This window comes from Astatotilapia calliptera, chromosome 11, assembly GCF_964374335.1.
Source record: "Astatotilapia calliptera chromosome 11, fAstCal68.1, whole genome shotgun sequence".
NCBI lineage: Eukaryota > Metazoa > Chordata > Actinopteri > Cichliformes > Cichlidae > Astatotilapia > Astatotilapia calliptera.
Window position 1 is genome coordinate 36,117,613 of NC_137432.1, and position 14,633 is coordinate 36,132,245.

A 14,633-nucleotide genomic window follows, 5' to 3' on the forward strand; every position below is an offset into this window, starting at 1 on the left:
CTGAAACTTCTGCTCACTTATTTTTCAAATGTATGTATGTAGAACCTATAAGGTACATGACTGGCTTCTCCTATTGAAGCCATCATTAAAAAGGACATTATTTACAGATTCATTATGAACAATAGTAAATATGACTTTATGGTGAATGTTATTCAACATATGAAAGTGAAACCAATATTTCGAGGATTTCATAACAATTTCCATTCGTTTTTCAAACCCGTTACAGTTATGAAAACAACAACAACAATTATATTAATATAAAGATAAAACTAAGAAGCTTACCATGTACATACCCATCAAAGGTTTCTCCACCAAACAATAAGTGATGCTTTGCTTGGGGATAAAATAATTATTATCCCGCACTGTTATAGTAATAATAATAATAATTATTATTATTATCATCATCATTTTTTTAAAAGGTCAATTCCATTCATAAAGAAAAGGAAAACCACAAATTACTTACCGTTAATTGAAAAAAATGAAAACAAAATTGAAAATTAAAGGGAAGGCTTTAATCTTTTAATTTAAAAATATTTCAGGTTTCATCTCATCTTTTATTAAAAATGAAATTGCTGACTGTCATCACCTATAATTTAAATTCTTGGCACCACGAATGGTAAATAAGCATCTTGACAGATGACATGCTCTTTGTCTCCCACTCATTTTATTCTTTTTCTAGCAGTACGTTGGTCTTTTTTCACAACATTTTGATGTCCAACCTTTTTTAAAACAAACCTTTGTTGTGCTCAGGGTTCTGAGCTTTCACATTGTGTAAAATAACTTTGTTTTGTTTTTTAATCAAATGCCTTTTTTGGGGGGTGGGGGTGGGGGGGGGGGTTAGGTAGCTAAATTGGCTTGCCTACAGAAAAATTCATTACTTTACTTTATATTTATCAAAGGCTGAGGAAGACACAGGACTTAAATACAGCAGTCAGAGACAGGCTTAAGGTAAAACTCATAAAATGACCTTTTATTAGCATGTCAAAGTCCAGAAACGAAAACCACAGAAACACATGTAAGTAAGCCAACACAATGACAAAGAGAATCTAAGACTATACATGCATTAGAAACACATGGGTGTATGAAGCACACCTTAAACTTACCAAGGACAAAACATAAGAGACAAGAGACTCACAAAATAAAACAGGAAGCAACATAACAGGAAACAAAGACTTAACAACAAAATACAAGAAAACATTGGATAGCAGAAATCAGCTCACATGGAATCAAATATAAGGTCTTTACCTCTAACAGGAACTAGGATTCCTAAAAATCAACAACTAAAAATTTTATAATGCTCGTGGAAAAACATCATTGCACTCTATAATGGACAATCAGTTCTGACCAAATGGAGTTTGGTTAGATGCTGATTGCCAATTTACTTCAGTAACTGAACTTAAGGTTAGCCATGAAACTGAAAGCTTAAGGAAAATATCGAACAAAAACATCCACTAAAAAAAAAAAAGAAAAAAAAAAAAAGAGAAAACAATCTCAATGGGTCCAAACTTTCAGTGCACAATATCCCATCAGGTGTATTTGGATAAAATACCAAAAGAAAAAAAAAATTCTTCAGACAATTCTTTTGGGGCTCTTATTTCACCCCAATTCCAACCAAAAGTGCCACCAAAAAGCAAATGTTTCCCAGAAAGAACAGACCGATCAGCAGACCATCAATTTTTACCTAACAAAACAATGTAATTCAATTAAAAGATCATTGCAGTGTTATGGTGATTAATTGTTAATTGCTTTTATATTTCTTTCAACTTACCGATTCTGATTCCACTTCTACAGTAGCACTGCCTGAAATCCAGAGAAGAAACAACAGTTAAAAAGGGCACAACCAACCCCCAGAGTGTTTCCTCATCTGAATCTTATTTTTCAGTTTACTTCAGATTAGTTCTGGCTTGTTTTTAATTATTTGATTTATACCGGTAGATTAAGTTATTTGATTTCAGCTTTCATTTCATTTTAAATTTGTTTACATATTCATTTACATATGATTTAAACAGTTTAAAATCATAAAATATGTGATTACATTTCTTTTAATAATAATAATAATAATAATAATAATAATGCATTAACAATTACATTAACCATTTAGCCATATACACACTCCCAGTTTCTTTTGGCCTATACTAGACTAAGAAACAGTTCAATGGCCAAGTAAAGGCCTGTTCCCTTTTCATGTCATGAAATAATGAAGCTTTTTAAGTGTAGTTTTAAATATGACTGAAAAAGGGAGGGAGGCCAATATTGGACTGAAAACTAAAATAGAAAAGACTTAAGAGAGGAGGCAAATCTGGAATACTCCTAGAAAGAATGAATGTCCCTCAGAGGAGCATGTTTTGAGAGGGGTTACACTATAGAACAGTAAGGTTGATTAGACTTTGTCAGAAAACTTTTCAGGAAAAGTTCTGAAAAAAAAAGAGAAAAAAGATTTTTTTGTACTAGAATGATGAGATGAGGAGGAGAAAAAACCTTTAACCTTTACATGCACTTTTCTAAGTGATGATTACTTATAATGAGGAAAAACAAAGATTTACCTTTCTCCTCAGATTTCCCATTATGAACCTCCAACATGATGTAAAAGAGAGCTTCCCAGGCAAGAAAGCCACCCATGACTTTCATTAACCATCCATCACTGCTGTCAATCAAGTTCAGGCCTGTAAATATGGCTCCCACTGTGTAACACAAAGAAACACATATTTAAGACCAACAGCACGGGTGACGGTGTGTCTGCTTTGGAAAATAAATTAGAATTTATAAAAGAGTGCAGAACAGCATGAAGTAAAACAAAGGCTTACCAGCTAAAGATTTTATTATCACTGCATTCAAAAAATGTGATGTGTTGAATAGATACCGCCTGTCAAACAAAAGAGAATAAATATGAAAACATAAACCGCTGAAGTCAGTGTAAGAAAGAAAGGACAGCACATATCATTTGCTTGACAGAAGCAGCAGTGGTGGACAAACACACAGTGAAAAGAGATCTGTGAAGAAGATTCAGTGCATCACCCGGCATCCTAAGCTTATTGCATCATAACCAGCGGATGGTTCTGGGTCACCTGATTAAGCCCCAAGTAAAAGCTATAACAAAACAGAAAATTTTAGGCCTAAAATTAAAAGTAGAGAGGGTTGCTGTTTCTGAGAGCTGGTTTCATGGTAGAGGGGGCTGAAAGCAGCAGCCTCCTATACCTACTTTTGAAACTCTAGGAAAAACAGCCAGTCTGACAGCAAAGTGTTCTGTTAGGATAATAAGGTACTGCGAGGTCTTGTAGATATGAGATATGAGTGTTTCCATTGAGAAAAAAGTTTTGTTTCCCTTTGGAGAAATGACTTCATTCATGGATATGTATGCTTATTTAGTATTTTGGGCGGATGGTTATATTGGTGACACTGGGAGATTGGCTGAACTGTTCAGTGTTCAATCCATGATGGTGGCTCCTTCTTCACAGTCACTTAACTGGGGCTAAGCATGGAGCATGGCCTCCAAAGCTACAGCCATTCAGTGAAATAACTAAACATTTGGTACACTGAACAGTAAAGTGCCAGTGAGAAAAGATGGAAAAGATTTGAAATTGTAATGATATTTATGGAAGAAATATGAACAGAGCTATCAGAGGTTATCAACTACACTGAAACGAGTGAACAGTGAATGCAGTCATTAAGCAGGTGCTGCCCCATGCTTTTGGCTGATGGTGTTTCCAAAATTTGTCAAATAAGTGTACTAAAAAACAATAATGTGTGTAAAACAGTCATTGAACTCTAAAATGTGTGTTGGCATGCCATAGTAAATTAAATTAGAAGCACACACAGATTGATACATACAGGTGATGCTGTGGTCCGCAGCGCAGCATAGCCACTATAGGCTGGAAGAAGGAGAGGATCATAACCAGACAACCCAACACTGGATGTGCTCCCTGGAAACCAACAGCATTAACACTGGTAATCATGATGATGTAAATATCAGTCTGACAGTGGAAACACGTAACTACAGAGAGTGTTTAAAGAATGTCAAGACAAATAAAAAATTTAAATGATACTTTGATTTTATAGAGATGCTGTTTTTAATAATTACCATTACTATTAAGAAGAGTTACTTAATAATATCTTCCAGTATGTTGGCTGTGCTTTTGATCTGTGTTGTATAGTATTGTTTAATGTTTAATTTACATCGCTTAAATTACTGTAAGGTGTAATTATCTCTGGTTGCAAAGGAGTTTTTAATGATAAGCAAATTTTTTAATGAAATTAAAAACACAGTGACAAACTGCATGATAACTCAGAGGACACAAGTCTGTGGGTCTTAAACGGTAAATGGATCGGTACTTATAAAGCACCTTCCTACTCACTTCCTTTTATGTGGTTTGAGGATGACTATTTACCCCAAGATCTGAAAGATGCCAGAATAGTGCAGCTGCACAAAGGCAAAGGTGAAAAGTCCTGTTGTGTCAACTATCAAGCAGGCAAGATCCTCTATAAGGTGATTTTAAAAAGGTTGAATACCTATCTTCAGAAGGGACACTACCAGAAAGCCAGTGCAGTTTCCCCCAGAGCAGAGGCACCGTTGACATAATGCTCGCCGCAAGATAGATCCAAAAGAAATGTAAGAAACACAATATGCATCTGTAAAACCTCTTTGTTAAGGTGTTCAACATTAGCGTCATGCCCACAATCTTGGGTATGACGCTATTTTCTGAACAGGAATCCCTCCCAAGATGGAAAAAGTAATCAGATTCTTTCATGATGGTGTAAACACAAGACTGGTCATTGGCTGAGATGATGATGAGTTTCCCATCACTCAAGTCAAGCAAGGATGCTCCAACACTCTTCAGCTCCCGTTTTAGATGTTGCTTCTCTCTGCTTTCAAAGACTTAAATACAGCCATCCAGATCACACACAAGACAGATGGAGGTAAAATTAATGCTCAGCGCCTAAAGGCAAAGACAAAAGTCACTAGATCACTTTTTCATGACTTCCTCGATCCTGATTACTGTTCTATAGTCAACAGCAAGCATGCCTGAAATAAAGATCAACAATAAGGTCCTTGGAAATTTTAACTCCATAACCGAACTTAGCTTACAAAGTATCGAGGTATCCAACAGCATTGCTAAGGAAAGTGCTTCCGATAGACTCCACAAGCAAGTGTGGAACGAAGATTCTGAGATATGATTGTTCGGTTTTTCTCTGTATCTATTATTGTAGGATCTACTGTACAATATAAAGTGCCTTAAGGTGACTGTTGTTGTGATTTGGCGCTATATAAATAAAGTTGAAATGAATTGAATAGATCCTACATGAGGGTACACAAAAATAGTGCTATTTTGGACTTTATCAATCCTAATAGCCAGTCATATATATCCTTGGGTTGAGCATTTCCTAGTACTACTGTTGGTTATCCATGCACAAACACACTTAATGTGGGAGCCAAGTTAAGATAGTTCATATGTTTTAGTATTTATATTTCGCTGTTGTTAAGCGTGGTTGTGTAATTAATAATTTAAGAAGTAAATGCATGTTTATGGTGGAACTAAAATTATTTTATTGCTGTATTGGTTTGGTTACGTAGCACCATGAATACATGTGCCTTAAAGACTCGTGTTTATAGTAAAATCCGGGCATCACGGATGTATGCAAATTAGCGCATGCGGTGCGGGAGGGGGGAGAGAGAAAAAGAGTTAACACGGCATAAGCTATACGGCAGCAGGGTAGAACAGAGCCACACGGTTTTCCTACCGTAGTAGGTTATTTTGTTGAGGATAAGTTAAACCTGACCACTCCTGTAAGATGCAAACTGTAGAATAAATTTTTTGTTACATCTTTTCACATCGGAGTCCCGTAAAGTTCTTTCTCCTCTTCAAACTGACGTTCCTGAGTGAAGCACGGGAAAACTGGTCTCACGGCTTATACACTTCATTTAGCACTTTTATCTATGCCTAAGTGCTTTTGTAACATTCACAAACACACACATACACACACACACGGTGCATCTCAAGGCTCAGTATCTTGTCCGTAGATTTACTAATTGCAGAACATTTTAAAGCTGGTATTAAAGGAGACTCAAATGTGGTACAATAAAATCTGAAGGATATTTGGATTCATGTATCAAATAAACAATAATTTGTATTCAGTAATTCCAACCAAAACCTTTGTGAACTTCGACACTAGGACCAAGTTCATATCATAAAAATCGTTATTTACTGGCAAATAATAGTGTGTTACATAGGTAAAGCCAGTTTTGTTGTTTGATTGATCTGTAATTTAAAAATATAAAACTGTAATAATTCTGATACTAGCAGAGTTAGTGTACCAACCCCAGACCAGTCCCGAGTATGAGCGAAAATGAGGATGAAAGCAATGATTGTGGCTGCTACCGTCAGAAGCATTACTCCAACATGGACCTGGAGGAACATAAAGAATACAACATGATATTAAGCAAGCCAAACATATACAAAATCAACAGTTCCCAAATAAGATTAAGCTTGGACCAACTGTCTTAAAAGTCTAACATATCTGACATATAATACTTAATATTTTCTTAGTATGTTTTTTTTCTATGATGACTCACCACAAACCAGAGATCTTTGTTGCACATTGTTGTTCCCTTGGCCATTGTTTTCAGATACCGGGCAACCATCATTCCCAGTGTTCCCGTGGTCATCCAGGCAATCAGCATTAGTGACCCTGAAAAACAGTTTAGTTTTGGAGTTCTCTCCACTTCTCTTTGTTTTATGAGTTAAGATGAGTTTCTTTCCCTGGTCCCAACATGTCTTTAGTCTATATATCGGTTTACTATAAAAAGAATTAAACCAACTGAGGCAAGCCATTAGGAGTACAACACAGAAATATTTTTATAGCTTTCAAACTGTATACAATCGATTTTGATGGTGTACATTCGTACAATATGTTACAAATGATTGTTTTGCATGATGATAAGTCACTGTGTCATGAAAGAGGCAAGAGTTACTGCCAAGAAATATGCATCTAACTTGTAAAACCCAATCCACGTTTTTGGTCTATTTTGTCACGTCGAGGGATTAAACTGAATTTCCCGGCGGAACCAATCCAAGGAATTAATAGAGTTTCATCTAATCTAATGTAGTCTAGTCATTAAACGCTGTGAAATGCAACAGAAATGTAAGTCTACTTGGTATTATAGATAAAATAGTTTAATCTTAATGGAAGAAAAAATTCTATGTCTTCCCATGTTCCCAGTAGCATGTATCCTCGACTATTCACCGGTTAACACAGTGTACTAACTGTCAACTGGTTGGCCAAAGTAAGTGAGAAAGGACTTTACATAGTGACTCTTTCACACAGAGACCTCTCTGTGCAGGATCTTACCATGAGCTTTGATGATATCAGGAAATCCCCTTTCACTTACAACAGGAGTAGAAATGGCCATCTTAGTAGTGCTGACGAAGTCGTGCTTATGGAATTGGATTTGTCCTGTAGCAAAGATATCGCAAAGCTTATACACAACTGTTTGTATATGTATAGCTGTGTGTGTGTACACAGAATAATAGCTGAATCAAAAAAAGAGTAACACGGCCAGGACGAATGAAGGAAAATAACCATCTGCTCTCTCAGTCGAGACGAAAAATTAGCTGCAGTTACTGAAAAAAACACATCCATAAGTGAAGTATTGAAAGGTGATGAAAGTGATTACATGGCCAAAGCATGAAACACATTATTTTAATGCTAATGGCTGAGTATTTCCAAAAGTTGATTCTGTTCATCTGGTCGTAGCGTTTTGTGGGAGAAACGTTTCGTCATCATCCAGGTGACGTCTTCAGTCTCAGCTGACTGCAGGTTTCCCCAATCTTATAAACAGTACATTTGCATAATGACTGAAACCAGCCCATTGAAGGAACAAAGGACTGGGAGGTCAGTTCCTTAATCATAATTATGCAAATTCTCATGACCATTGATCAACAACCATGGCAACAACAACAACAACAACAACAATGGCTGAGTAAGTTTGAATCTGTAATCGAAAATTTAGATACATGCTGGTGTATGATTCCTTTATGATATTTTTATTTTTATTAAATTTTTTTGTTGTTTTACAAAAGAAAAACACTTTAGAAAGAAACTTTAACATAGACATGAAAAATATTCTTTTATATTTTTTTTCATAAACTGACCAGGGTTGTTAAACATGTGACTTCTTTTAAAATGTTCACACGATTGGAAAAGGAAGTACAATCAAAGGCCCTGCTTAACTGTTCAAAATAAAAGTATTTACTTGAGTATAATTTTGTTATTAGTACGTTTTTTCAGAGTGAAGTGCTTAAAGATTGCACATTTAAATAATCGCCTAAATTTTAAGAGTGATGGAACAGATCTTTCTTATGGGCGACAAACCCTCACCACCATGTAGCCTTGACATGAAGAGTTTGGACACTCTTTTTCATCCAATCACCTGCATGCATGTCTTGAGACATATGTGCTATTTTCTCTAAGTATATTGTGAAGTCCATAGTCTTCTTCATCGCATGCTATCTTCAATTTATTGATATGATAGGTTAAGTTATATAAACTACACTGCTGTGGTGTAAGAAACAGTCTGGCACATGTAGTTACCATTGCTGCTGGGTCCGCAGACAAACATGAAGTAGTAGGATTGGCTGAAACCTGAAGTCCCCTGTATAGAAATTATCTCCGTAGTAGTGAAGGAACAACTGATGACATTGTTCTGCAATGACGTTGTTATATTATAAACGTTCCCCTGTAGGACACATAAGAAATTTCACAATTTTTAAGAGCAGAAACAAAGCATTATATCTAAACATTCTAGCCTTATATAAATCACTGATATCAGAAAAACTTCAGTACCAGAGCAACAACTTGTGGAGTTGTTCGTCCTGTTGAATACATATGTTGCACACCAACTTGTCCATTACTGTTCATTCCACAAACATAAATATCATCGTTTCCCTGAGGAAAGACAAATATAGTAAGGAATTAGCATGCTTATTATTTAATGATTAATTCTTGTGGGGGGAAAAAATCCAAACTTGTTGATATTGTTTGGGAAAACAAGGCAACCAGATGTTTTCTAAAAGTTGTGAACTTTCAAAAACAAACTGAAGTTGTAACAGCAGCTGTTCACCCACAGGTGCTGCTCATGTACAAGTATGCCAAGAGCCTTACTATTGTTATCTCTTAAAAAAAATGTAACAGTCATAGAATCAAGAACATTTTCATTACGCTACCATCTTCTGATCATCAGAGAATCCAAAAGCGATGTAGCCTTCATAAGGACCAGTCATCTCATACTGGACAGCTGTACCACCGGCTAACATCATGGCTGACATGAAATAACAGCTAGCACTGACTGCTGGGTCACAGTTTGAAGGCTGACTGAAGCACACTTTGGTGACGCCACAGTTAGCGCTAGAGATGGATGCAGCTGATTTCTGGACATACACAGAGGAAGAGAGAGAAAGAAACCATGACATCATCATGTTGTACTTGAATATACCATTTAGCATTTTCTTTTCTCAGTTTGCATATATATTAACATTAAGCCAAGCTCAGTACTGCACATTACTGTTCTATAGTTCTGCTAACAAGCTATTTAGAAACTAGGTATAAATGGCTTGAGTACATAAGTACATCCATACTGTTTACAATCACCAACTAATCTAACAAGTATATCATCCACAGAGGCACAGTTAGAACACGCAGAGTTCCTGTGTCAATGACAGTACTAACCGTTAACCACTATGTTGGCCCTAACATCAACCTCTGAGGTTTTTGCCTATTTTCCCAATTGGGAAATTTTGTGCAAGACCAAAATGCATGTGTGAGACTTTGCTTGAAAAATCTCTCTCACAGTTGAGAGAAAACCAAACACTAACGTGATAGATATTAAGAGTTAACAAAAACAGTCAAATCTTAAACAAAAAAGAAAATTCTGATTTTGAGAAAACACCTATTGTATGAAAGCGCCCTAGCTCAATGGGCCATGCTAACTCTGGGCTCTCAAGAAAAGCTCTAGAAATTCAAGAGTGTATAACAAACGTGAAGCAGATTTCTAAAAATTCAGGTTTACGCATAAACTACATAAACAGCAGTGTTGCTAGACTGACTTTTTCATCTTTCATATTTGTCCATCAAGGCCAGAATATTTATTGCTTTCCATTTAGTGTGTCTGTGCTAGATAGAGCAGTGTACACCCATCTCCTGATCCACAGTCAGCCCCAGTATAAGATGTGCCACAGAATATAAAAGATGGTAGACTGCCATCAGCCTCAAAACCAACGGATACTTTCAAATCAGTTAAACTGGCCAATGATTCAACCAGCTTGTTTGGTAGTGAATTTCATATTGTGTTCAAAACAGACATTGTTACTTACAACAAGTGGTGCAGGGTCTGTACTGCCATTCCCAGTGAGGGCACCTGCAGATCTAGCAGCTCTGCCATTAGTGAAGGTCAGGACAGAGCTCATCACATTAACCCAAAATGTTGTAGAATTCTGCACAAAGGATGCACTGCAGCGACACCAAAACCAGTGTGAACTGGGGTATAAACACTTAGTCAAAGTGCTTTGCTAGAATGAATGAACTTTACCGGAACTGAACAGCTTTGATGTCTCCTGATGGTTCTGATCTCCATGTCACCTGAATGTAGCTGCTATTAAAGCCTGATGTGTGGGACACAGCCGAGCTCTGGACACACACACATGAGAGAGAGACTATGACATCATTATGTTGTTTGAATGTACTGTATATCATCTGTTTTCGTTATTTGACATGTTTATACTGTTTCAGTCACTGTTATACATAGTTAAAGTTACCAAAGGAAAGCAAATCAAATGATGTGCTGTGAAACAATATTGCAATATAATTTTAATTATGCACCTTGCAGCTTGTCACTAAAACTATGTATTAACTTTGTATAGGTAGGTCTAAGATTTGCTCTATTGCACATGTTCACATTGTTTTCTTTAGTATTTGCGTCAGAAAAAAACCTGACTGTCTTTTTCAGTAATGTACTGAATACATTAAATGTTTTCATTTTACTTCATTGATTGATATGCCCTTCAGTAGACTTAAGGTATAACATATGATCATGCATGATGCTCACATTAACATGAAAGGAAACTCACAGGTCTTTGGCTGCAGGTGAGGACTTTAGCAGCCCCTGCTGGTGTGGCAAAGGAACCTACAGGAGTCTCACTTCCCACTTCTATAGCCTCCAACAGGAAACCTGTGAATGGTGTGGAGGCCGGACCCTGTAGCTCAACTTGGAATCACAGAAAAACATTTTATTCAGTCAGTTGGACAGTTCTCAACTGGGCCGCTTCTAGACAGGCATATATGAGGGGCCAGACAGAAATGTAAAGGGAGCAAATGGTGGCAACGGAGGCAGGAAAGTGGTGGCCAAATTATTATTTAAAAAAGAAAAAAAAAAGAGAGTTCACCAAATCTTAAGAAATAAAACCAAAAAATAGAATAAAAATTAAAAGAATAAAATTAAGTATCCGTCCAACTCTTTACAGCCAACATGGAATGTATCTTAATTGAATGACCTGATTCTCAAATAAATTTGCAAAATAAAGCAAGAATAAAATAAGACCTCTCACTATAGCGAATATTTACAAAACTTAAAAGGGGTTGGCATAGTAATAAAAAAGAAAAAAGAAAAAAGAAAACGATTCACCATGTCTTTTCCTACAATTCTCAAACTAATTTGTAGAACACAGATTTAGAACAGAGCATTTTAACTTTTTGTTCTCGTTTTAAGCTTGTTTGTTTTGCAAGTAACTGAACTTGCAAAACAATATATATATATATATATATATATATATATATATATATATATATACACATATATATATATACCTATATAGATATATATCTATATATATCTATATATAAAGCCTAATTGGATTGCACCACATGCTTCATTGCCTGGGGGATGTTTCATGTTTGTTTCATTGTTTTGCATTAGTTGGTTATATGGCAGCCATCTTGTTTTCGCCCGTGTGTGTCATTTGGTTTAGCTAAACCGGTATTTAAGTTCCCCTGTGTGTCATTTCAGGAGGTCAGTTTGTCATATGTTTGTTTGAAGCTTTAGTTTAGTCTATTGAGTTGACCTCTTTTATTGGTTTGCCTGTTTAAGTTTTGTCTTTGTTAAATATATTTTCATATTTTTGGGTCAATAAAACCCCTTTTTTAAATTAAAACCACCTGTGTCCTTTATGCTTTACTGCTTGGTCCCTGACATCTATCTGGATCTCTGGATATAGATATCTCCAAGTTATTTCTTATGGACTTCTCATGAGCCAAAATCACTAAATTCCTCTTTCTTCTATGTAACAGAAATGAACAAGCTTTGCTAAAATCGCTGTGATTACATCAGTATATGAAACGAGGAAACTGCTTGTTCATTTTTGTTACATGTGGTGTCTGACAGACGCAGATCCTCCAGTCTGCTCTATGCAGCAGACAGGCTCACAGAAAAAAACTCTTCTCTACCAGACTGAAACTGTGAGAAGAACAATGGACTAGTCTCCCATTGAGTGTAGAAAGATAGATGTATGTTTAGCTGTTAATTATCTTAAGAGTCGCTATGATTTTAACGACAGAGATGTGTTGCTTCGTTTTGCTCAGCCCTGCCTACTGAGAAACGTGACACCAGCTCATTGCAAACAGTGACTGGCTGTTCAGCTGGCGGGAGGGTGAGTGGGGGTTATCTGCCTAGGCTGTGCGAGCCTGCACAAAAACAACGAGGAACGAGCCAACCAGAGGTGAAACCTATCATCTCATGTGTGCCTTTTCCAGCGGATTTTCCAGCTACTGTAGCAAATCATGCCCATTTTCAGTTTTTGGGTAATTATTATTTTCTTTCTCAACTTCTAAAAGTTTGATTTAAGGATGTTTGCTTAAGGGAGAGTTGCCCCTCCTTGCCCCAGCCGGTGTTGTGCCATAAAGTGATTGCTCGTATTTAAACTGCTATAAGTAACTTGTTGGGCTATAATATGTGAAACATATGTCAAATGCATCCCTCATGGATGCCATAAAGTCATCTTGAGCCACAAACAACATTCGTGTAACAAGGTAGAAGCCGCAATCAGTTTGTGGCAGTGACTTTTATATAACCTTTATTTATGCAGTTAAAAAAATAATAATTAACATTAAAAATGTCTTTTGTAAGAGTAAGTTGGCCAAGAAAACAGCAGAAATGGCACCGGCACCGGTGTTCTCAGTCATGTGATGAAAACAAAGTTTTACTGTATTACAAGCAAATATGTCAGAGTCTGACATAAAACAGAGATGCTTCTTAAATTGCCTGAAAATATATAAATGTTTCCCTATTTTGGGGTTAGCCCTTAAAAACACGGCATTCTTAGATAATAATACATAATTTCTATTATGATTTTTCTCTGTACAGGCTGAGATCCTGCTGCTTTGGGGTTTAATGCTCTTTGTTGATTTAGTTGCATGGCTGAAATCACAAACATATCAATGGCAATGAGTGAACTGCTGATCGATCGTAAAATCACCCGTTCTCACTCCCGAGGCGTAACATGTCGACGTTTTGTCACGTCCCGCGGCGTTCCTGAGGAACACAAAAGGAGACCTTCAGCGTTCTTATGGTACGCGGCGGGCTATGGCTGGAATCCAGTGCAATGACGCTCCCGCGGTAATAGACGTTCCAGCCCTAAACCTAACCTTATCCTTAGTCCTGACCATAACCTTATTCCTGACCTTAACCAGGACTTTAATGATGTTAAATCTATACATCGGATTTATTTGTTCGATACTGACGGTACTAGAACACCAGTCCATCTAGTCGGCACCCTCTTACTCCTCTCTTCTTACCTTTGACATCCTCTCCAACTCTGTAGCGCCTTTGCTCTGTGGTGACTATGAAGGGCGATGGTGCCGTTTGTGGGCTCAGCCCTGATTGATGGGATTTCAATTCTTCACAACTGTCTATAACCAGACCTGAGCTGTGTCCTCGGATGAGTGGAGCACTGCACAACAGCAGCAATACAAGAAGATCCATTATTTTCCAGGCGACTCGTTACTGCAGTCAGTGAAAAACATCGAGTACCACGTACTACTGATGTATAGGGTGGAGCACTGCAGGTGCAATAGCTATTGAATAGGGATACTTCTGTTTCGACAGTGTGTCGAGATTAAGAAGCGCAGATGTTTCAGGAACTCTGCTTCAAAGTGTGGGTCAAAACACCCACGTCACCATGGAGTTTCCCAAGGTGGCTTACCTGTTGCTTCTAAGCAGGGGTGGAGCCAGAGCGAATGCGTTTTAATTTTTTTTTTATTCCTATGTAGTGACGGCTCAATCCTTTAGGCCGACAGTGTACAGGCAACGGCACAACACCGACTCGAAGGGATCCTGAACACCTGCCCTACAATTACTGACAGCCGCTCATTCGTACATTCTTATTACTGACACTGGATTGTCCAATCAGATCTCTTAACGCATTCGGTCTTTCGCTACCTTCCCATTGCGCTCATGCAGGTTGATAAAGATTGACAAATACAAGCGAAAAAGTCAAGCTGAAAAGGCAAGAAAGAACAAAGATAAAGAAACTAGAAACAGGTGAAGCAAAAGATGAGCGTGGCGGAGCTTCTGCAGTGCAGCCGGTAAAACA

At 37.2% G+C, this 14,633-nt stretch overlaps 1 protein-coding gene across 1 annotated transcript; it reads right to left on the bottom strand.

The window, feature by feature from the left end:
• Positions 1-943: 943 nt before the first annotated feature.
• On the bottom strand, positions 944-14,391 carry LOC113032021 (ferric reductase 1). Its single transcript, XM_026184657.2, has 15 exons — positions 13,837-14,391; positions 11,118-11,254; positions 10,580-10,677; positions 10,365-10,500; positions 9,219-9,422; positions 8,839-8,940; positions 8,587-8,731; positions 7,345-7,449; positions 6,569-6,684; positions 6,315-6,401; positions 3,829-3,920; positions 2,805-2,863; positions 2,544-2,681; positions 1,769-1,800; positions 944-1,681 (listed from the first exon to the last, which is right to left on the bottom strand). The coding sequence occupies exons 1-15, from the start codon at positions 14,021-14,023 to the stop codon at positions 1,592-1,594; spliced, it is 1,728 nt and encodes a 575-aa protein (XP_026040442.2). The 5' UTR covers positions 14,024-14,391; the 3' UTR covers positions 944-1,591.
• Positions 14,392-14,633: the final 242 nt, after the last annotated feature.